This window comes from Eleutherodactylus coqui, chromosome 6 (assembly GCF_035609145.1).
Source record: "Eleutherodactylus coqui strain aEleCoq1 chromosome 6, aEleCoq1.hap1, whole genome shotgun sequence".
Taxonomy (NCBI): Eukaryota; Metazoa; Chordata; class Amphibia; order Anura; family Eleutherodactylidae; genus Eleutherodactylus; species Eleutherodactylus coqui.
Genome location: NC_089842.1, coordinates 245,130,720 through 245,155,958, shown reverse-complemented (window position 1 = coordinate 245,155,958; position 25,239 = coordinate 245,130,720). Strand labels below are relative to the sequence as shown.

At 52.3% G+C, this 25,239-nt stretch overlaps 1 protein-coding gene across 1 annotated transcript in view; it reads right to left on the bottom strand.

Annotated features, from left to right (window-relative positions):
* The window catches only part of GOLPH3L (golgi phosphoprotein 3 like), a 44,838-nt gene extending 19,807 nt beyond the window's left edge, over positions 1-25,031 (bottom strand). The window contains exons 1-3 of the mRNA XM_066609235.1: positions 24,945-25,031; positions 21,030-21,198; positions 3,109-3,240 (exon numbers count right to left, since the gene is read on the bottom strand). Coding sequence (XP_066465332.1) covers positions 3,109-3,240; positions 21,030-21,197 — 300 coding nt within the window. The 5' untranslated portion in view covers position 21,198; positions 24,945-25,031. The remainder of the gene's footprint in view (positions 1-3,108; positions 3,241-21,029; positions 21,199-24,944) is intronic.
* Positions 25,032-25,239: the final 208 nt, after the last annotated feature.

The following is a 25,239-nucleotide window of genomic DNA, read 5'->3' as shown; positions in this document are numbered from 1 at the left end:
ATTGTTATATTTTTTTAGGTTTTTACACTTTTTTGCAATAAAACTCCCTTTTTTTGGAAATCTTTTTCTTTCCTCTATAGCTGCATTCAAAGTCCTGTAACTTTTATATTTTTCTATGTACGGAGCTCTATAAGGGCTTATTTTTTGCGAGACGAGCTGTAGTTTTTATTGGTACCATTTTGGGGAATGTACGGCTTTTTTGATCACTTTTATTGCACTTTTTGGGAGGCAAAATGCTAAAAATTAGCATTTTGCCTCTGTTTTTTAGCTTTTTTTTTACGGTTTTTGTCGTACAAAATGAAAAGTGTGTTCAACTTTTTGTACACGTCGTTACGGACGCATCAATACCAAATATGTGGGGTTTTCATTTTTTTTTCCCCTTTTTTTATGCCAATATTAGAAAAAGCATAAAAAAAAGGGGTTTTTTTACTTTTTTTTTTTCATTTTTTTTTTTTTTTTTTTTTTACACTATTTGAGTCCCTCTGAGGGACCTACATCACTGTGCCTATGATTGCTGTCATAAGGCATGGCAGAGCTACTGCTCTGCCATGCCTTATTGCCTATACAGCGATTATAGGCACAGGCAATACAGGACGCCAGTGTCTGGCGTCCTGTTGCCATGGCGACAGGCCGGGCTCTCGCGATGACATCGCGAGAGCCGGCCGGAGACACAGAGGGATCACGATCCCTCTGTGAACGCTTTCCCTGCCGCGATCTACTTAGATTGCGGCAGGAAAGGGGTTAACAGCGGGGGCGCATCTCCGATGTCCCCCCGCTGTTGCAGCGGGACGCCGGCTGTGAGTGACAGCCGGCTCCCGCTGCGGGATAGCGCGGGATCTTATGTGATCCCGCGCTATCCCCAGGACGTACCGGTACGTCCTGTTGCAGGAAGTACCAGGCTCCCAGGACGTACCGGTACGTCCTGGAGTGGGAAGGGGTTAAAGGACGTCTCCTGGATTTTGACATTTCCCGTTCTGGTAATTGGCCACGGGCTTTTAGTAACACGAAGAGTCGTATGCGCTTCGTCACGTCTCAGGATTTGGCTCGGCGTTAATACCTGGAACGCTGCCCTCTATTGACATTCTGGATAATGCCGTTTACCGAACCATTTTTTACAGCGTCCTCATTGTTTCAGGAAACAGACGGTGTCCGGGACCATTTAAAGGGACAGGCACACTTACTGAAATAATCGCATCTTGACCCAATTATAAAATATAGGAACATTTATGAATAGAGACTCCCAACTCCAACCTCCGCTAAAAGCATTGGGAGTAAAATTTGGGTTCTGTAATTGGGCCTCCAGAATGTTCCTTGAACAACAGTGGAGGTGGTGGCCCAGTGATCAGCACTGCTGCCCTGTGGTCGGCTCCCAGGTTCAAATCTCCACCAAGGTTAGATTCAAACCCAGATCCCTGGAACCACAAGCCAACAGATCTGCCCTTTCTGCTCCAATCAGGCCTCCAGCAAGAGATTGCTCTGATTGGCTGAGTCACAGCTGGTGCTGGATGCACCAATCACAGCCATTCAATGGCTGTCACTCAGCCGGCTCAGCCAATCAGAACAATCTCTCGCTGGGAGGCAGGGATTTCAATCCCCATCACTAGCAATAGATGCTTTGCCAGCTTGACAAGTGCCCGACAGGCGGCCCGAAACTACAGAGAACACCAGCGGGGACGCGAAGCACCTGCAAGGCGATTCTGGATTTTTTCCCCTCCGGTAGTGTAGCTAGAGCATTTAGCGCTGCCAAAAATGTGGTACCAAGTTGTGCGGGCGACACAGGGCTGAAAACGGCCAAAGATGAAACCTGCATGGTTGGAGACGCCGGGTTGTGGCGCTTGTGTGAACAGGAGCGTTGTACAGAGTTCAGCGCTGCCCAAAACCGTCCGTGTGAGGGAGGTCCCATGTAGAAGGGCCCTCAGCAGCGGTCAGACAATGCAGGGATTATGGTGGGGGGCCCACAGCAACTGCCTCAACACTACACGGGGCCAGGTCCTCTGCCAAGTATTCCTCCTCCGGGACCCTGAAGGTCATCCCACTTCATACAATCCCTCTAAGGACAGACTGATCATAGAGCATCCTGCTGCTGCAATCTATGGGGGACTCAGCAGAAAGGCATCAATATCCCTGCAGCGCCTCCACAGGTAAAGTAAAGCATTACAACCTTAAAGGGGCTGTCCAAGTTGGAGGTTTTCACTAAATGCCTTTCCCATGCAGTGAAATAACTAAACTCCTCTCTCCCCTCCCGCTGTGTCCCACGCTGCAGCTCGGTCCTCCGCCACTTTGCTTATTTATAGGGTGCAGCCCCGTCTGGCCTATGGGACGTCACAAGTGCAACAGCCAGCAAGTAACGCAGTCAGAGATTGCGCGCCGAGCTCCGTCATTTACGCAGCATCTGCGACGTACCGTGAAGGGGGTGGCCTGTAAACGTAACATCAGAAGGGGCACCGTGAGTGGCGGCGCGGAGCACAGCGAGAGCAAGGAGAGGCGAGTATATAGCTGTCATTTTACTGCACAGGAAAGGCTTTCCATTTAGGGAAACCTACAACTCACACACCCCTTTAAGGTTATGGACTCCTAGGACAAGTCCGTGGATGCGGCTCCCCTGCATGGGCAGTGTGTGCATGCAATGCAGAGAAGTAGTCTGCTCAATGCAGAGTGGTGGTCAGACAGCGATGGAACACGGAGGCAGGCGAGTATGGAAGTCACATCCAAAGACCTAGCGCTCCTGTCCTAGGAGCCCATAACTTTAGGTTATGGGGCCCATAGGACCTTACAAGATCCCTTATGACTTTTAGGACATGGTCGCCATGTAATACTACATTTCCCGGTCCTCCGAAGCTCTGGTGACTGTTCTGTACAGCAAACCCCCTCCAATAACCAAAAAAAGCCCCAGCAGGTTATTTGAAGATGAGTTTTCTAACTCGGACAGCCCTTTTAAACCAAACAGTGCCACTCTCATCCATAGGCCGTGCCTGGTACTGCAGCTCAGCCTCATTCATAATGACTACTTTTCTTGGTCCTCTCAGAATCATAGCCTGTAGGGAAAGAGCACTCTGATCAACTTGGACAGTAACTCTGTCCAGCCTTGGGGGGAGGAGGCGATCTTACCCTTCTGTCCAGGAGGCGCTTCTTCCGTAGAGTAGCCGGTTCCAGGACAACGCGTCCCCGGAGGGCGAGCTCAATGAGGATCCCTCCACGTAGTCCTGAGGATATGCAGTCATTCCAGAAGGACGTATAACCCTGCAGCAGAACAAGACATGACAGTCAATGGAGTATTGCCGTAAAGCCGTATGACCAGCGTGCCATAAATGCCCGAACCAAACCCCCATGAACCCGGCTTGCAGTTTCCAGTCGCCACCACACGTTGCACTGAGCTCTACGGAGGGGTGGCCGCCGCTTGCTGGGTCCTTGCCGTTCCTTCAGCACAGCCCTGTCCAGCGAGGTCCTCACAAGTGCAGCTACATCTCTGCACCAAACTACTGCTCCCCGGCTAGGTGAGGGTCTCAAAAGGAGGCGGCTCGCACCCATCAGGCATGGGTACTTTTAGAAGGGGTGTTCCTACTTTAATGGGGGTTGTACCAGAACAGACTTATCACCTATCCACTGGATAGGCAATACAGGTCCGATTGGTGGGGGCCTCACCAGTGAGAATCACCAAGAATGGGGTTATGTCCCCCTAAGCACTGCGCGTTCGCTGCGCCCCCTGCAGTGGGGAGATTGTGGTGCTGCTCCATTCATTCTCCTCCAATGGGATTGCTGCAAATAGCCGAGCGCTTCTACTCCGCTACCGTATTTCCGTCAGTCCCATTGAAATGACTAGACCAGCACAGCGCCCGTGAAACCCACGTCACTCATGGCGGGTGGAGCAACCCCGAAGTTATGGGAAGAGGGGCACATGAGACCCCTGTTCTCAGGATCCAAGGGGGTCTCCGAGTGGAGAGCCCCACTGACCAGACTTATTACATATCCTATGAATAGATGATAGAAGTCTCTCCTGGTACATCCCCTTTAAGGGTCAATGCCGATAATGGGGATATGCCTTTAACAGTGAGGACAATAACCTTATATTACACATCGCAGAAGCTGCTCCCTATAGTCACACTATTTCCTTACTGACCGCCCTCCAAGATTTTCAGTTTTGCACTTCCTTAACCCCTTGGTGACCGACCATTTATACAGTGGTCACTAAGGTGCTTTAACCCTGCACATGCATCGTTTTAGAGGCAGTGGCTTAATACTGACGGCCAGGCTCCTGCTCTAACTGGCAGGAATGGATAAAGCGCAGATCCTGGCAGTTTAACCCCGCAATCAACAGCAACTAGAGAATGGAAGCAGAGGACACCCATTGGCACCTCGCAACATGAGGGCAAGGTACCAACGGGTCCGCCTGCCAGGACACTCAGCCTATTACACCCGGCTCCAGCACGGTCTGATGGGGCGATGTCAGTCATTGTAGAATGGACTACAGAAGTAATGCGGTGTACTATCTCAGCAATCACATCTACAGGTCCTCTTGAGTCCAGTTGCTCTTCGTGATCAGCCAGGGGATGAAACCGGCTGATTTTTGCCAGATTGGATCCTCCCAGGTGTGTTGGCTTAGCACCGCTGCCTTGTCTGGGTTCGAATACGACCTTGATGGTGATTTGAACCCTGGGCCCCACCACTACAGGGCAGAGGTGCCAACCACTGGGCCGCCGCCACCACTAGCGTTATCCAAGGGACACTTCAGAGGCCAAAATTACAGAACCAAGATTTTTACTAAACCTCAACTCACGACCCAATTATTTAACAATCTACCAACGCTACTCCTGAGCGACTACAAACAGTGTTACAATGTATCACAACAACCCAAACAATGACGCTATTGTAGTTACTGGCTCGTAGTACGCCATCAAGTCATTTAAAAAAGTCATTCCTGAATTGCTACTTTTTTTACCTACCAAACAAATGCAAAAAAAAAGTTTTCCAAAAGTCCCATGACCCCTCAAACGTGCGCCATTAAAAACAAGCCCTCACAGAGCTCCGCGGGTGCAGAGCAGAAGGGTTATTGGTCATCGGGCTCCTCACATGGGTGTATTAATGCATCGAATAAGACCCACTGACTCCAATCACATAGGCGTATACACAGTTACTAGATATTATATATCAGGGGCTGCTTTAGTGCTCATTACGTCTACGGCCCGCTGCGAATGCGCAGGAAATTCATGTATTCAAGCAGTAAACTATGGGGCCTTCTGTACGCTGCGTAGTTACGGGCACAAAAACCGCACAGGAGGAGCCAAGAGATCCAGAGAGATGCCAGTTTGGGTCATGTAAATCGGCGTATGCCTGTGTGAATGAACCTTCAGAATGCGGCCATACAGATTCAATTGTTTTCTTTAACCCATTAAGGACCAAGTACTGTAAAATGACAGTGGGTATTAAAGCCCCTGCTTCTGCGATCAATCAGAAGCAGGACAGGTTGTTAGCTGATAACCTGGAGGAGGGAGAAGGGGGTTTTAACCCTTTCTGCCCCCTTTATTTAGTACACAGCGTTGAATGAATGCTATGTACTAACAATTGAAAGTGGAAGTCTAACTTCCACTACGGGAGCACGAGGGTCACGTGACTGCCGCGATTCCCTGCTATAGCAGAGCTGCAGGGTCATACTAGACCCTAGATGTTTCCCTGTAACTGGGGCTCCTATGGATGCGGCTCCTGTGGCCCCAGCTACAGGGGAAAGTGTGTAATAAAAAATAACCCAAGAATGTCCCCCAGAAGTCTATATGACGTCATGAGGGACATAGAGGGTAAAAAGACATAATCACACAAAACAAAGTCACAGAATAAAACAATATATACATAAAAAGGAAAATAACCCAAAGTCATATATATCAAAATGTCCAAAACAATGAGGAACCGGCTCCCATACTTCTGGAAAAATTAGTAAATTTACACTAAAATAAAGTAAACCCCCCCCCCCCCCTCCATATGTCACGGAACAAAAAAAGAAAAAAGAAAGCACCAAAAATAGTTTTGGTAGCTTAAAAAGAAAAGAAAAAGGTTAGGTCAGTAATCCGGCCCCATGGGTGACATCCCTAAAGAGTGTCTGGTTCTTAAGGGGTTAAAAGGGTTTCCCCCCCTCTTTGTGTGTGTGTTTAAGTAGTAAAAAGTAAAAGACCCCCCACGCGGGTTATCTGGGGGCGGGGCTGGGGGCGGGGTCCCATCTGCCGCCGAAAATGGAATAAAGTTTTTACAACACATTATATGGACTCCAGAGAGCAGCCATTACAATATACAACTCGGCCCACAAAGATACAGCCCTCATACGGCCGGGCGGTGAGTCAATGAGAACTGCGGGGTCCGGTCACTGAGGGGTTAAAGAGCACCCACCAGAAGGGGATTAGGAAGGTCCCTTAACGCACATTAATAACCTGAAGAGCGGCGGTCAGCACCCCCCCCCCCCCTCGTATGTGGAGATACAACCGCTTGTAGATACAGGCCCGAAGCCTGCTGCCAAGATGGCCGCTTCCTGTCAGGCGCAGGGTTGTCATGGAGACCTCGGATGGCTCCTCCTCACCAAGCACAGGAGGCTGCTACATGAAGAAGATGGACGGTCTCCTAGAAGGTTTTATCTGCGCGCTACGTAAAAAACAGATTGGCCCCAGAAGAAGCGGCCGTTTTCCTGTAATACCCGCCCTGCAGTTCTCAGACAGCTATGTAGATGAGGGTTGTGGTGACTAGATGGACGGTCACCAGAGGCCCTAAAAGTGGTCCCCAATTGTCCTATAAGAGGCTCTCAGAGGCTCCTTGTCTGCAGTGACCTCTTCTTCCACTTGTAGAGCTTGTTGGCCACTAGACTCCTCTGCGACGCAGAGAAGAGATGTCACCCAGTTACCAGAGAGGGGCGCATTATTGGGGTGTGAGAAGCTGGAGGGTCGTATCCATGAATTGTCCCCCACCGGCTGTTCTGACCAGACTGTTAGGAGGTGTTGGGACCAGTAGATGGGGGCACACAAGGTGACCAGGCTCAGGGCGCCCCCTACAGACCACCAGTGGAGAGGAATGTCTGACCAGACTGTTAGGAGGTGTTGGGACCAGTTGGTGAGGACACACAAGGTGACCGGGCTCAGGACCCCCAACAGACCTCCAGTAGAGAGGAGCATCTGACCAGACTGTTAGGAGGTGTTGGGACCAGTGGATGGGGGCACACAAGGTGACCGGGCTCAGGATGCCTCCTACAGACCACCAGTAGAGAGGAGCATCTGACCAGACTGTTAGGGGGTGTTGGGACCAGTGGATGGGGGCACACAAGGTGACCGGGCTCAGGACGCCCCCTACAGACCACCAGTAGAGAGGAGCATCTGACCAGACTGTTAGGGGGTGTTGGGACCAGTGGATGGGGGCACACAAGGTGACCGGGCTCAGGACGCCCCCTACAGACCACCAGTAGAGAGGAGCATCTGACCAGACTGTTAGGGGGTGTTGGGACCAGTGGATGGGGGCACACAAGGTGACCGGGCTCAGGACGCCCCCTACAGACCACCAGTAGAGAGGAGCGTCTGACCAAACTGTTAGGAGGTGTTGGGACCAGTGGATGGGGGTACACAAGGTGACGAGGCTCAGGACCCCCAACAGACCACCAGTAGGGAGGAGCGTCTGATCCTCTGACAAGCACCAGCAGCTCTAAGGCTGGGTTCACACGGGGCGTATTCCCGCCACAAATCCCGCGGTTTGGCCGCAACAAAAACTGTGAGATTCCCGCCGGGAGAACCGCTGCGGCGGCATTGAAGCGGCCCGGCCGCTCGCTCTTCCGCTGCGGCTGGTGCTCCCATAGAGGAGAGCGCGGCCGCAACGAAAGTAAACAATAAAGACATGCTGCATCTCTTGAAACCGCGCATGCGGCGTACGCAGCCGCGGCTTCAGTCGGACTTACCGAAGTGGATTGGCCGTCCCGTGTGGACGAGATTTCTGAGAAATCTCATCCACATGGCTGGCTAATCCCGAGATTAGCGGCTGCGGGCGGATTTGCCGCGGCGAAATTCTGCGCGGCAAAACCACGGCAAATCCGCCCTGTGTGAACCCAGGCTAACTGTTTCATTGTTCACCATCCAGAGACAGGGGGCGCCATCGGTACAGGTCCTTGGGTCTGTTGGAACCATTTCCGGGCTCTTGCTGAAGGACGTTATGCCTCATGATGCCAATGGCGTGTACCGCTGGTATAACCCACCATCCATGGCCTCTGTTTGCGGTAACCGATGAGACTGGACGCTATGGAGTGCAATCGGGTTTCTTTTAACGACAAATCCAGGTATCATTTGGGCACCGATGACGGCCGTGTTCTTGTCTGGAGCCCTCGGGGGAGCGCCTTAATCTTGGATTTGTTGTGGAGCAGCACAATGCCCCCTACTGGTGTGATGGTCGGGGGGCCCATCGTATACAACAGTCGGTCACCCCTAGTGGTGGTACGAGGGATAATGACAGCTCAGCGATATGTTCAGGACATCCTGCAGCCACATGTGTTCCTCTCATGGTTATCATGGATAATGCTCGGCCGCACACACAAGGGGGCCACAGGATCCCCCACAACATTGTCACACAGAACATGTATGGGACCATCCAGAGGCTGAACTACAGCAAATGTGAAGCGATATGCCATAGACATACAGGTTCTGTATGGTATCCTCCATGCCTGCCTGTATCACATCTTGTATCCAAGCTAGAGGCGGTACAGCAGGGTACTAGAGCCTCCATGCCCATCCATATCACATCTTGTATCCAAGCTAGAGGCGGTACAACAGGGTAGTAGAGCCTCCATGCTCCCCATATCACATCATGTATCCAAGCTAGAGGCGGTACAGCAGGGTACTAGAGCCTCCATGCCTGCCCGTATCACATCTTGTATCCAAGCTAGGGGCGGTACAACAGGGTACTAGAGCCTCCATGCCCCCCGTATCACATCTTGTATCCAAGCTAGAGGCGGTACAACAGGGTACTAGAGCCTCCATGCCCACCCGTATCACATCTTGTATCCAAGCTAGAGGTGGTACAACAGGGTACTAGAGCCTCCATGCTCCCCATATCACATCATGTATCCAAGCTAGAGGCGGTACAGCAGGGTACTAGAGCCTCCATGCCTGCCCGTATCACATCTTGTATCCAAGCTAGGGGCGGTACAACAGGGTACTAGAGCCTCCATGCCCGCCTGTATCACATCATGTATCCAAGCTAGAGGCGGTACAGCAGGGTACTAGAGCCTCCATGCCCATCCATATCACATATTGTATCCAAGCTAGAGGCGGTACAGCAGGGTACTAGAGCCTCCATGCCCATCCATATCACATCTTGTATCCAAGCTAGAGGCGGTACAACAGGGTAGTAGAGCCTCCATGCTCCCCATATCACATCATGTATCCAAGCTAGAGGCGGTACAGCAGGGTACTGGAGCCTCCATGCCTGCCCGTATCACATCTTGTATCCAAGCTAGGGGCGGTACAACAGGGTACTAGAGCCTCCATGCCCCCCGTATCACATCTTGTATCCAAGCTAGAGGCGGTACAACAGGGTACTAGAGCCTCCATGCCCACCCGTATCACATCTTGTATCCAAGCTAGAGGTGGTACAACAGGGTACTAGAGCCTCCATGCTCCCCATATCACATCATGTATCCAAGCTAGAGGCGGTACAGCAGGGTACTAGAGCCTCCATGCCTGCCCGTATCACATCTTGTATCCAAGCTAGGGGCGGTACAACAGGGTACTAGAGCCTCCATGCCCACCCGTATCACATCTTCTATCCAAGCCAGAGGTGGTACAACAGGGTACTAGAGCCTCCATGCCCACCATATCACATCGTGTATCCAAGCTAGAGGCGGTACAACAGGGTACTAGAGCCTCCATGCCCCCCGTATCACATCATGTATCCAAGCTAGAGGCGGTACAACAGGGTACTAGAGCCTCCATGCCCGCCATATCACATCGTGTATCCAAGCTGAAGGCGGTACAACAGGGTACTAGAGCCTCCATGCCCCCCGTATCACATCATGTATCCAAGCTAGAGGCGGTACAACAGGGTACTAGAGCCTCCATGTCCGCCCATATCACATCTTGTATCCAAGCTAGAGGCGGTACTACAGGGTACTAGAGCCTCCATGCCCCCGTATCACATCTTGTATCCAAGCTAGAGGTGGTACAACAGGGTACTAGAGCCTCCATGCCCCCTGTATCACATCTTGTATCCAAGCTAGAGGTGATACAACAGGGTACTAGAGCCTCCATGCCCCCTGTATCACATCTTGTATCCAAGCTAGAGGCGGTACTACAGGGTACTAGAGCCTCCATGCCCCCGTATCACATCTTGTATCCAAGCTAGAGGTGGTACAACAGGGTACTAGAGCCTCCATGCCCACCCGTATCACATCTTGTATCCAAGCTAGAGGCAGTACAACAGGGTACTAGAGCCACCATGCCCACCTGTATCACATCTTGTATCCAAGCTAGAGGCGGTACAACAGGGTACTAGAGCCTCCATGCCCCCCCGTATCACATCTTGTATCCAAGCTAGAGGTGGTACAACAGGGTACTAGAGCCTCCATGCCCACCCGTATCACATCTTGTATCCAAGCTAGAGGCAGTACAACAGGGTACTAGAGCCACCATGCCCACCTGTATCACATCTTGTATCCAAGCTAGAGGCGGTACAGCAGGGTACTAGAGCCTCCATGCCTACCTGTATCACATCTTGTATCCAAGCTAGAGGTGGTACAACAGGGTACTAGAGCCTCCATGCCCACCCGTATCACATCTTGTATCCAAGCTAGAGGCAGTACAACAGGGTACTAGAGCCACCATGCCCACCTGTATCACATCTTGTATCCAAGCTAGAGGCGGTACAGCAGGGTCCTAGAGCCTCCATGCCAGCGGTCGGTTCTCCACAATAAATGATGCATTATAACCAGTCACTTATAACGTTACAATCACACAGAGTCATGTGATCTGACAACTTGTGGGGGAGGGGTGTTGCTGACAACGAGGGGGTCTCTCCATCTACAGTATATTAACCCTTACAGGCTGGAGGCAGCAGCCACCAGGTCACCGCTGCCATCAGCTCTCCGACTGTGGCTGCACAGTAAAGGGTTAACTGGAGGTTTCACAACGCAGAGCCATCTCTTCACTATGCAAATAGTCCTGTGTTAATTGCAGAACCTTGTGCTATTCATACATGCCACCCAGATGTCTGTGCCCGCTCCCGGATGTGCCAGGGTGATGCCAAACATTCATCAGGTCCTTCCACAGACGCCGTCACGCGGGACCAACCCGACCAGTAATGCCCAGAAGAGCCAATGAGCCGTCAGACAGACATGGACTCCGCTGCCAATCAGTGGGGCGATCATTGGAGGCTCAGCATGTGACCACGATAGGCGCTCCACGTAAGCATGGCGGTGGGCGATAATACCGCCGGCAGTCATTAACCCTTTCCAATCCACTGTGACATCTAAAGACATTCTGATTGAAGGCTGTACAGCTTCTGATGTTGGAAGCCGTCCGGCAGGGTATTCTTACTGTAGATTCCTGCCCGCTCTGTTGTCGGGGGCCTCTCCAGCATGTCACATACCGCAGTACTGGCTCTAGCCAGCAGATGGCATCATTGTATAATGGCAGAAAGAGAAAGCCCCCTAGGAAACCCAGAATCCAAAATAGGATTGCAAAGGGTTAAACTTCATCTGCCTTAAGTCAGTCGCTGATCATCAAGAGTATTTGGAGAAGTTGTGAAGGAGTTTTATGGAGATCCTGTAAGAAGGCTAACTCGGAGGACCAATGAACAATCACCACCGGGTGCAACTGCCATGACTGCGGGTCATACGATTCAGCCACGACTGCGGATCATACGATTCAGCCACGACTGCGGATCATACGATTCAGCCACGACTGCGGATCATACGATTCAGCCACGACTGCGGGTCATACGATTAAGCCACGACTGCGGATCATACGATTCAGCCACGCTTCTGACCGATGAGGTCAACACTAAGCGTGAAGGTAATCCAAGATGGCAGCTGCCAGAAGGCTGTGCAACAGCAATACCCAGAATGCGGTTTCTTGTGGAGAGAAGACTCAAGAAAAGTGACAACCGCTCCAACCTGCAAGGAGGCGGCTTTTTGCTGAACTTCATGATGGATTTCACCAGGTTTTATGGAAGCAGCCGAGTTGCTATGCCAACACCGCAACCGCCATAGAAATTAATGGGCGCTACGAAGTAGCACAGCACAGGATGCTCAGCCTTTTCCATAAAACCTGGCCACGAGCGGAAGAATCAGCCTGCAGGAAAAGCTTGGGGATGCGAAAGCCTTTTAAAATACTAAAATTCTGTCTACAAGTAGCTGCCACTAGATGGCGCTCTAGAGTTTACTGCATACACCACGTTTAAAGAGGTTGCCCAAGTGTGGAGCTTTTTTTTAATTTTTTTATTTTTAAACCATGGCTGCAAAGGTGTTACAATAATAGAAGCAGCCATACTTGTTGGTTCCAGCGCCCCGGCTCCAGGTATAAGAGCTGTAGGTGCTCACTGTAGGATCCCCATCGATCTGGCAGGTATCACTCAGTACATCATTGTAATTGCTTTTTACCAGAATACCCCTTTAAGAAAAAAAAGGAACACTCATGACAGTTGGGGCATGCGGTTATCATAGATGGGAGTGGGGGGACCACTTTAAGTAGGAGTGCCCCATCTACAAGCCAAGAAGAGAGCGTCGCTATGTATAGACGAGCGGCTCCAGCAGACCCGGCCCGTCCAGGCACCACATTCACATGAGCAGCATTTCCATTGCAGCTGATAATGGCCGATCAGCGGGGATCAGAGAAGCCGCAGTCATGGCGATCAGCTGACTATTGGGTCAGATCTTGGTTGGGGTCCTTTTACAGGCGACGACTGTCGGGGGCTTGAGCGATTGACAGTCATCCCAGCAATCACAGGAGTGATGATCGCTCAGTGCGCCGAAGATCGCTTCTGACCGCCCACCTCCATTCACCGTAAACAGGCAGTCACTGGTGGATCAACGACTGCCTGTTCACACGGGCCGATCGCCGATCGATCTTTATGCCTGCAGACAATTAACAACAAATGATAAGCGAACGAATTATCGTTCAGTCCAACGCAAATCTTAAAGATAATCGTTCCGTGTAAAAGGGCCTTTAATGGAAACGGCAGCGAGACGTCTCCAGTCTGGGGGGACATTTATCCAACCGACATGCTAAAAAAATGCCCCTTCTCTAAACCCCCAGATGTTTGAGTGGCTTTGTGGCAGGAGGGGTTAACAGGATGGCGGTAATGTCTCTCGGTGTCACACGGTGTCACCCGCCGTTGTCAGCATCCAGTGACAGAGGACAGCAGTTCCTTGATCCGGACGGGCCCCGCAGCCAAGATGTCACCTCTGGCGTGAAGCCTGAGCCCATGTACTACAGACGCTCAGTTCTAGCCGGCGACCAGCGCGCCACAGAAGAACGGCGAGTCTGGAAAACTTACAAGAAGCTCGGAGTGAGGAGTCGGCGAGTTACACCCCAGCAGGAGGGTTTCTCTTCTGGCTGCTTCCACAATAAGGTTAGATCTCGCTCTACTGGTCCTGCCGGCCCGGCGGGATCACATACAATAGACAGGCTTGGCTCTTATCACTAACGATCGCCGCACATCTCTCTGAAGCCTCCTTGGAGCCCGCTTGTCCGTGGGTGGAAGGCTTCTATTTACGGCTTCTCAACTCTTCGCCCTTTTGCTCTCCTCCAAAAAAGTCTTCTAGAACCAGAATACAAAACCGTGGACCAGGCGGACATTTGTGGCCCGATTCACAGAGCTTCCGGCATAAATTATACCTAAATCTGTAGGTCCGGGTGGCCATCACCTCGAACAAGCCCACAAGTGGTGAGGCCGACACAAACAGCGGGTCGGATTCCGCATGAAGGAGGCCCACACCGGATTCCGGCTGGTACCCCCTAAGCTATATTGCAGATGAGGTTCTCAGGCGGTCATGTGCAGAACAGGTCACCGTCACTTAGTGATGACGTGGTTATCCGGAACCCATACGCAATGTTAATGTGTCTGGGCTGGAGTTGGACGTTGACGCCGATGGAGGCCATCCACAGATTCCGCGGTAATATAGAGCATGCTGTGATTTTTGTTCCACTTGTGGAATACACAATTCGTATCTGCGAGTATGAAGGAAAATGCGCGGACACCGATCGCGGAATACGTATTCAAATCTGGACGGTGAGCCGGGCCTAAAAGTTGAATATTTTTGCAAAAATTCTCAATAATGTGCAATTTTTCAATGCCAGAAACTGGCATAAATGGCTCGGTGTATGACCGCGTACGACTACACAGTGGAGTATGCCGGAGGTCTCCATCAGGAGGGCTCCACCGCGGTGCGAAGTCCCAAGCTGTTGCGGTCTCTTCCCAATCACCGTCATGTACGGCCACGATGACGCCAAACATCCCACATTCTTCACTCCGTGAGTCATGAAGTTTGCATCGAGGACACAACCTCATTTTCTGGGAGTGATTCAGCCTGTCGGACGACATTACGAGGGATGAAGCAGCTAGAAGGACACAACCGTATTTTATCATAATCCCTAAATTACATGGAGACACATAATGGGGCAATGTCATAAAGAGGATTAACGTAATCCCAACGGCACAGACTAGTAAAGAGAGAACAGATGGATACAAAAACAGACCGTAAATTATGGAGCTGCCGCCATGAGCCACAGGAACCCATCTCAGGTAGGTTTGGTTACATCACGTCATCATGGCCGCTTCCCACCCTACGATGTACTGTTGGGTCATGGGAACCAAGCAGCTCTGGTGATTGGATGCCATGTCCTGGTGATCGTGTGGGCACAGGAACTGACCGTTGGGGTGCAGCTGCAACGATAAGGCTGATCCTGGCTGTTAACTCCTTAGATGCTGCTGCCGCGGACCGCTGCATGTAAGTAGTTAACAGAGGACGGAGGTTCCCCCTTAACTCCTGGGCACGTCGCCATGTAATTGCAGAGAGCTGATGAGTTCCCGTGCCAAGTGAAGGCGATGGAGAAATAAAACATTTTTTTAAAATTACTGCTTAGGAAAGGGGAGATGAAAAACCCCTCCCGAAATTGTACCGTCCTCATAGGGGTTGCACCCCAATCGCAGGTTATTCCTGTTCACAGAATAGCGAACATGCTGATCGCTCTCACCAAGACCCACTCCGATCCAACACTCCTAGCCCCCGAACGCCTCAAGTCCCATTGTACAAGAGCGACCTCTGCAGCGACTGGTAGAGCAGGACATGGTCGTCCCGTTCTAGAGATCAGCGGCGAGACCTCAGCGATCAGCCAGTTATCCTCGATCTTGTGGATAGGGGGATACCTTACGATTAGGTTACAGCCTGTAGGCCGCGTCGTTGAGGTGTTTGATGGGACTTAAGGCGTCCTGGGACCAGAAGTGTCCATAAAGGTCTGCCAGATGCGGACCCAACTATGGGGAGGGTTGGGGTCTCCTATACCGCCCCACCAGGTGGAGAGTGAATGGAGAAGTGGCCTGGGAATGCTGGCTTCTTCGTACTACTTTTATGACCGCCGTTCCTTCTCCAGACCTCGACTAGGATGTGCGGGCAGAGGGGTAGTCATCTGGTTAAACATTAAAGAAATCTGAGCGGCTGCCAGACGGGCGGCTCTTTGGAGCCTTTACAAACAGGATATGGAGAAGTGGGAAAATGTGACACATTTCCTTACATGACAGTAGCCGTGAGGAGAGGTCTCCGCAGTCACAAAAACATTCTCAAAAATGTGGTCCTATCACAGTGGCCCCTTTCCAGGTGCAAATACAGCACAATATCAGCTTAACCCTCTTCCACAACGTCCGATCTCATTGGGTTAGTGTGAGCGGGCTGGGGGGCCGGCTGTACAATACAGAGGATACCCCGCCACAGTGGGCGGGATCAGAGGAAACGCCAGCTCCAGCCGTTAAAGGGGTTGTGCCAAGTTATAACGTTATCCCAAATGCACAGGATAGGGAATAATTAGGGATCCTTGGGGGTGCGACTACTGGGACCACCGCTGATCCTGAGAATGGGAGTCGGTCCCTGAGTCAGCGGGCGCCCCCTTCGCTTCAGTGACAGCGGCAAGATTACCAAATTCAATGGCTTCAGCAATGTCCGGGGGTTGTCACCACTGCACAATATCTGCTTCACTCGCTCAGGGACTGACCATACCCCTGTGGTTGGGATCCGTGGTGGTCTGACCACAGAAAGCTTCGGACACCTACAGATCATAATGTTCTCCCCCATGTATAACTTGGCACAACCTCTTTAACCCTATAGATACAACAGTCAAGTTGGCAGTAGTCGGAGGAAAGAGGGATCCTTCTCTCCAACAAAGAGCTTGCAAGCTTCCATTCAGTGGCCATGCATTTCAGCCTATTAAGCCTTGCCTGAAGGGCTTAATAGGACGCTGGAAAATGGCAAAATGTACTGAAATAATAAAAAAATAATAAACACAAAACACTGAACAAGTGGAATCCATTAAAATATTACATTATGTGTGGAGTACGGCGAATGCGGTCAGAAAGAAATAATCAGAATGGCAGAACTGCACTTTTTTGCTCACCCATTCCCCAACTAAAAATTGAATAAAATGTAGTCAAAAAGTTCTTTGTACCTACAAGTTGTACCAATATACAAGTAGCCCTCACACAAAAGTGATGAAGGTCAGACCATCAATCCATCCACCAACAGTGAGCGCTGGAGACCGCCCACTTGACAGATTTACAGCAGCAGGAGCCAGATATACAAATAAGGGGAAAATGGGGGAAAGGATGAAGAAACTGGTCAATAGAGTCAGCGGAGCGGCTGCTGCAGATCTACACGGCCAGCCCTACTGACGCTACAACATCACAGGTCCTCCTTAAAGGGGCGGTCAGTTACATACTCCCTTTTCAAAAATAGAGCCAAAAGTGTGAAAACACAAACAAAGGGTACTTACCTGCCCTGAGCCCTGGCGATCCGACTCCCCCAGTCTTGGGTGACAGCGGAAGTCAGGTGACTGCTGCCCGACAATCAGAGGTCTTAGCATCGCACCCATGTTTACACGCTGGGCACCATGATGCCAGGAGTCCAGAGCGGCGATACTGCGGCCTCTGATTGGCAGCGGTTCCCCAACTTCCACTGTCAAGAGATCGGGAGAATGGCAGGGCTGAAGCACGGGACCGCCGGGGCCGAGGACCGGGACGGACTATTTGTTTCACTGTTTTCAGGCATTTGGTCCCATTTTTTAAAAAGTCAATATGCAACCGGACAATTCCTTTAAAGACATGAAAGGGTCTTGACCCGCAGGAGGTCCGTGACAATGTAATTCCGTGTGAGCCCGGCCCAAGGCTGGTATTTACACAGGTCTGTCATTGCAACGGTTTCTCTTTACATACATTCTGTATCAATCTTCCGTCCTCCCCCATGCTTTACACTGCAGCTTAGCCTGGTCAGGTTGGTCAACGTGTGAACGCACAAGCTCACTAGCAAGTCAAGGCAGATTTCCAATAAAGCGAAAACGAAGCAGTGATAAAGTAGAAGTAAGCGGACCCCCCGCAGCTGTCAGCCAGCGAGCCGAGGATCCTGCTGAACACGAATAACCTGCTGCAGCTCATCAGGAGGCATGTTTGTGTTGGTCACAGACCGCCTCGCCCTGACACACTGGGTCAAAGTGATGGAGCAGAGACAATGAGTAAGGACGCCTCTCATACTGAAGGACGGACGGATCGTGGGCCTCCTCAGCTCCACATCTCAGAAGCTGCAACTTGTATTCCATGTCACAGCAGGGGACCAGAACCTGTGACCTTCAGATCACCCTTATAATATACCGTAATACATCGGCATTGCAGTGTACTATTAGTATTACTGCACATTATTAGCCAGGGCAGGTCTGGAAGCTACTATCAGGTCTCAACCAGCAATGGCCACCCAACTACCCTCCAGAATTATGGGGGGCTAATGTTGTGAAAGAAGGAGGTCCCTGCCTTAAAAGCCACAGTCACCATTCTTCTGGGAACACTATTAAAGGGCACCATGAGAATGCGGAGTGACGTTCAGTTGTCATAACAGCCAGGGGTCTTCTGAAAGCCCCCAGGGCCACCACTGCAGGTTGCATGCTTGTGGTGAGGCCTACTAGACTGCCTGTCAGATCGCGGTTCAATGTAGTACTATGGCATTACATCATGCTGAAGGAACGAACCATCGCAACTTCAGATCCCCAACTGTTTAACCTTTCCGTGTCACGATCAATAGGGATCGCCGCACGACAGTGGGTGACTGGAGAGGAAGTTTCCCTGTCACCCATTGGCACCTCACAAGGTGATGGCATAGTGCCGAGGGGTTACCATGGCAGCAGGAGGTGTGACAAAGGCCTCTGTGTCTGACAGGTATCTCAGCCTATCAGACCCCGGCACAGTCTGGTTGGCCGAGAGCAGATGGGAAGTAATATGCTAGCGATCAAACAATCGCATGTTCAAATCCCATCGAGGGACTAAAGGGGAAAAAAAGGATTAAAAGAAAGTACAATAAAAAAGTAAATAAAAACCCAAAACAAAAAACACACACATTTGGCATCGGTCAATTACAATATTTTGGCATTTATCCCACACGGTGAACGACTTCAAAAATAATTTTTTGAAAAATGTCAGAATTGCTATTTTTTATCCACTTGCCATGCAAAAAAAAAAAAAAGAAATAAAAGCAATCAAAAAGATCCGCGGACCCCAAAGTGGCATCAATGAAAAGTACAGCGAAGTCCAAGAGCAGACAGAGGTGGGAGAGTAAACCGTCGGGGTCTTGGAATACGACGACTCAATACAAAAAGAGTGTAAAAAGTAGTAAACAATTAAAAGTCACACAAGTTACGGCATTTTCAAAACAATAATCAAAAACAATCTAAGATAGCAGTTTGGTCATTAAGATACCAGATAGGCCGACCCGTAAGAGGTCAGTGTGTAGCTACACTTCGGCCGACCTCACCACCTCTGGGCTCCTCCTCCTTCTACAGATCCCTATCCAGCCTTCTTCAGCTGCTGGGAGGAGCCACAAAAGCAGCCAAGGAAGCGGAGGGGCAGAGAGGTGCGGTGAGCCCCCCTCATTCTAGTCCATCTTCGCGAGCACAACATTCTCTCCACATGGCCACGGTAGGAGGTCCCAGCACTGGAGCGGCGGTACATTCAAAAGACGTGTCAATTATGTCATCACATTTTGGGACCTTGGCCATTTTTTTTCAAAAAGTCTCGAAAAGGCGGACTTAAAGTAGAGTTTTATACAGCATGTTAACCCGAATCCGGAGTGCGTTGGAGTAAAATGTGCTACATTTATTGATTCGCTGCCTCGCCAACTGCCCACGTGCCAGAAAGTCCCGTCTACACTAGCTATAGGCTTCAGGCGTAATTCTAATACACCTATCCGGCCAAGCATGGGCCCACCCCTTTCACTAAGCCCTGCCCACTTTAAGAAAAAAAAATAGCAGAGGAAAGGCAAAAACGAACACTCCTGCGCAATAGTATACATGACTGAACTTTGCCAGCATCCCGGCACACCGCTGCCCATACTAACCGCTGCCCGTAGGCCTGGTTCACACGCCATTATTACCTTCAGACCACCTGGGACTTTTCTCATGTGGATCTGACTCTTTAATCCGCAGCAGATATTCGAGCCGGAGCCTTAGGGTTCTGCTGCAGACATTCACACGGATTTAGCCCCAGCCAATGAGGCGAATCCGAGCGCGGCCGCCAAAGGCAGAAGCCGGGTGAAGAATTAAAGGGGAAGTACTTTCTTTTACCGCAACAAAGACTTCAAAAGGCGCGTCAGATAAACTGTGGCGCAGATTTCCCTTGTTTTTATCAGAATGCTAAAATATTGTGGATGTCGCTGTGAATTTGGGCACTGACGTCACGTCGTGCGAGCGGATACTGAAGGCTTCAACTGGCAAAACACTAATAAAACAAATCACTGAAGCCAAGATCAACCATTGGCCGGGAGAGAATAGAGCGATGGAGGTGCATCCACCCGTCGTGCTGACCATGTTTGTGTGGCCGTGGCGTAGGGAGATAAGGCAATCATTCACTTGCGCAGTTTCCGCTCAGGGGTGCCGTCACGGCGCTGACAGAACCGCATGGAATAACAGCATAATAAACACTTTGTGAACGCTCCCTTACCCTCAAGGTAATGAGGCCCGCACCAGACACAGGCACAAAAATGGGGCCAGGAACTACAGTGCCTGATTGGCTGATCAGTGTGGACCCACCAATCCCACGTGGTCAGCCTATCCTTTTAGCGGCCATGTCCACCTCTGCAACCATTTATATTTACTGTCCAAAGACATGAAAAATGAAGCATCTTTGCAACAGATCTTAATTACAGCGCCTATTCAGACTTATAGGTTTCCATGGTAACAGACAACAAACAAACCCTGTGTAGTCTGATCCCTCAGTCCTATTCTCTTCTGTTTATCTCCTACTTCTGGTCAACCTACCAAATGTACGTCAGCACAAAGAAGGCGAGAAATGGAAGAAAGTATGAGACTGCAAGATTAGAGTACCCTGAATCTGATTGGTGCCCGTTACCATGGAGACACAGTTTACATAGGAGCTGTAGACCTAAAACGATAAGAAAATGTTCATTAAGACCTGGGAGCACTGTAGTGGCAGCTCACATGCTCAACCACCGCTCCATTCATACAGTGGGAACCAGAATCCCCATTCTTGTGATGGATGGGGGTCCCAAGCGGTCACACTACCACCAGTCGGACCCTTAACTTCTATCCCATAACTAGGAGATGTATAAAGCTTGGTACAACCCAAGTTATCGACAGTGGGAGGTCCAGCCTGTACATGTTCTTTACAGGTCAATGGACAACGGTGCAGGTGGAGTTCTCCAAGACAACCGCCATTGTGTGAGGTCCGTCTACCCTAATAGTTACCCAAGTCAAAGGTTGTCGAACCTCGGCCAACATCGTAGAATAGAGCAATATGATAAAATTACCAAAACTACTTACCTCCTTATCCTTCAGCCCCAAAAGTAGAACCTCCTCCATAAGGGTCAGCCTCATGTCCTTACAGTCCCCCGAGGTTTCCTCATCTTTGTCCTTGCTGGAATCATCAGAATCAGCCCTTTTGTCTTGCCCTTCGTCTGCACGTCGGCCGCGCCGAATTAAAGTAGTCATCCTGTCCATAAAAAGGGGCGAAAGAGATGAGTCAGATACATAGTGACTACAGAACCATAGAAGCCTCAATGCCTCGGCCGTCAGGTGAGGTGCGGACAACTGTTGGTAAGTCAATAACAGCTGTAAGTCATCCTCGCGGATTGATGCTTAGTCAATCAGAGCCAGCGCTCAATGAATAGCTATGATTGGTTCAGCGACTGCTGGCTGTGATTGGCTGAGCGTTTGCCAATCGGAGGCAGCGCTTCCAGGAGGCGGGGATTTTTCAAATTCCCAGCCAGAAGAGATAAAGACGACGACCCGGGGAGAAGACGCGGCCGGGCCGACAGCCCTTCTAAGGTGATGTATACTGTTCTTTTCATTTTTTCCCTGCAGCCAAGGTTTAGATTAGGGTTTAGGGGTGTGCCATCCGTAACACAGTAGGTTAGGCTGAATGAAGACAATGTCCGTCTAGTTCAGCCTGTTTCAACCTCCTTGTTGATCCAGAGGAAGGCAAAAACAGCAAGAGGCAGAAGCCAATTAGCCCATTTGGGGAAAAAAAAAAATCCTTCCAGACTTCCCATAGGGGTGTGCCTCCAACTACAGGCACCCGCACCAAGGCTAGGGGGAAAACCGTCTAGTACAGGCACCCTCAGCAATCCAGGGGAAGAGCTGCCAACTATAGGCACCCTGACCAAGGTGGAACCACCAGCCTCGGGCACCCTGACCAAGGCAGAGAGGGAGCCACCAACTACAGGCACCCTCACCAATGTGGGGTAGAGCCAACAACTACAGGCACCCTCACCAATGTGGGGTAGAGCCAGCAACTACAGGCACCCTCACCAATGTGGGGTAGAGCCAGCAACTACAGGCACTCTCACCAATTCTGTGAAGTCCTGACTACCGGCACCCTCATCGATATGGCAGAGCCCCGACCAGCAGCACCCATATAGGGGAGCCCCGACCACCGCCACCCTTATCGATCTGGCAGAGCCCCGACCACCAGCACCCATATAGGGGAGCCCCAACCACTGGTACCCTCACCAATTCTGTGAAGTCCTGACACCGCCACCCTCATCGATATGGCAGAGCCCCGACCACCAGCACCCATATAGGGGAGCCCCAACCACTGGTACCCTCACCAATTCTGTGAAGTCCTGACCCCCGGCACCCATGTCGATCTGGCAGGGCCCCGACCACGGGCACCCATATAGGGGAGCCCCAACCACTGGTACCCTCACCAATTCTGTGAAGTCCTGACTACCGGCACCCTCATCGATATGGCAGAGCCCCGACCAGCAGCACCCATATAGGGGAGCCCCGACCACCGCCACCCTTATCGATCTGGCAGAGCCCCGACCACCAGCACCCATATAGGGGAGCCCCAACCACTGGTACCCTCACCAATTCTGTGAAGTCCTGACACCGCCACCCTCATCGATATGGCAGAGCCCCGACCACCAGCACCCATATAGGGGAGCCCCAACCACTGGTACCCTCACCAATTCTGTGAAGTCCTGACCCCCGGCACCCATGTCGATCTGGCAGGGCCCCGACCACGGGCACCCATATAGGGGAGCCCCAACCACTGGTACCCTCACCAATTCTGTGAAGTCCTGACCCCCGGCACCCATGTCGATCTGGCAGGGCCCCGACCACGGCCACCCATGTCGATCTGGCAGGGCCCCGACCACGGCCACCCATTACAGGGGGGCCCCGACCACGGCCACCCATTACAGGGGGGCCCCGACCACGGCCACCCATTACAGGGGGGCCCCGACCACGGCCACCCATTACAGGGGGGCCCCGACCACGGCCACCCATTACAGGGGGGCCCCGACCACGGCCACCCATTACAGGGGAGCCCCGACCACGGCCACCCATTACAGGGGAGCCCCGACCACGGCCACCCATTACAGGGGAGCCCCGACCACGGCCACCCATTACAGGGGAGCCCCGACCACGGCCACCCATTACAGGGGAGCCCCGACCACGGCCACCCATTACAGGGGAGCCCCGACCACTGGCACCCTCACCAAGTCTGTGAAGTCCTGACACCGCCACCCTCATCGATATGGCAGAGTCCCGACCACCAGCACCCATATAGGGGAGCCCCAACCACTGGTACCCTCACCAATTCTGTGAAGTCCTGACCCCCGGCACCCATGTCGATCTGGCAGGGCCCCGACCCCCGGCACCCATGTCGATCTGGCAGGGCCCCAACCACGACCACCCATTACAGGGGAGCCCCGACCACGGCCACCCATTACAGGGGAGCCCCGACCACGGCCACCCATTACAGGGGAGCCCCGACCACGGCCACCCATTACAGGGGAGCCCCGACCACGGCCACCCATTACAGGGGAGCCCCGACCACTGGCACCCTCACCAAGTCTGTGAAGTCCTGACCACCGGCACCCTTATCGATATGGCAGAGCCCCGACCACCAGCACCCATATAGGGGAGCCCCAACCACTGGCACCCTCACCAATTCTGTGAAGTCCTGACACCGGCACCCTCATCGATAATGCAGAGCCCCGACCACCAGCACCCATATAGGGGAGCCCCAACCACTGGTACCCTCACCAATTCTGTGAAGTCCTGACCCCCGGCACCCTCATCGATATGGCAGAGCCCCGACCACCAGCACCCATATAGGGGAGCCCCAACCACTGGCACTCTCACCAATTCTGTGAAGTCCTGACAACCGCCACCCTCATCGATATGGCAGAGCCCCGACCACGGGCACCCATTATAGGGGAGCCCCGACCACCGGCACCCATATAGGGGAACCCCGAACCACTGGCACCCTCACCAATTCTGTGAAGTCCTGACCCCCGGCTACCATAGCGATCTGGCAGGGCCCCGACTCCCGGCTACCATATCGATCTGGCAGGGCCCCGGCACCCATATAGGGGAGCCCCAACCACTGGTACCCTCACCAACTCTGTGAAGTCCTGACCACCGTCACCCATAGCGATCTGGCAGGGCTCTGACCACGGGCACCTATATAGGGGAGCCCCAACCACTGGCACCCTCACCAATTCTGTGAAGTCCTGACCCCCGGCACCCATATCGATCTGGCAGGGCCCCGGCACCCATGTCGATCTGGCAGGGCCCCGGCACCCATGTCGATCTGGCAGGGCCCCGGCACCCATGTCGATCTGGCAGGGCCCCGGCACCCATGTCGATCTGGCAGGGCCCCGACACCCATGTCGATCTGGCAGGGCCCCGGCACCCATGTCGATCTGGCAGGGCCCCGACACCCATGTCTGGGAGCTCCAACCACCGGCCCCCTTAACGACCCCGATGCATCGCTGACTACCGACCCCCTCACTGCGCCTACACATCTCCCGGCAGTAGTCCAGGGCCCAGTCTGTGGCCCCCATTACCTCTAGGTGGGCCCCCGCCGGTTTAGAGGACATCTTTGTAGAGATCCTGTATGATAATATTACAAACGCCCCAATCTGTGCCCGGCGGGCATCGGGGTGACAGTCCGGTTACTGCCAGCGCCCCGGGCGGCCCCACAGGTGGATCGGCTGCCAATATGTCACAACGTATCCCGATGGGTAACTGAACGCAGATTGTTGGTGACCTTTTCCACCTCTGATACCTGGAATGTCCTGATAATAACAGAGATGTCGTGACAGGGGTCCTATCGTGATAAGTGGCTGTGTGCGGGGTCAGAGGGCAGGCAGTGACATGGGGTAGTCCGGCACACACATGTAGCATGTCCACCCCGGCACGGGGCCGCTCCCCGCCGCCTCTTACCTGCGCCGCTCTCAGTTGAGCTCCTTACAAACTTCACTTCCTGGTCTGGGACACATCAGCTCGGGGCTCCAGGACGTCGCTCCGTGTCGCCACTGAAGGACAGCGGAATCCACCAATCAGATCCCGCTCCCGCGCCGGGCCCCGCCTCCCCGGACAAGACTCCGCAAATACGAGCGGGGGCCGTGACTGCTTAGCTGAACCAATCATAAAGCGAGGAAGGAAGAGTGGAGGCGGGACTATGTGGGAGCCAAGACAATACGTCATGTGATCTGCACGCAGCGGCCATCTTTGTTTA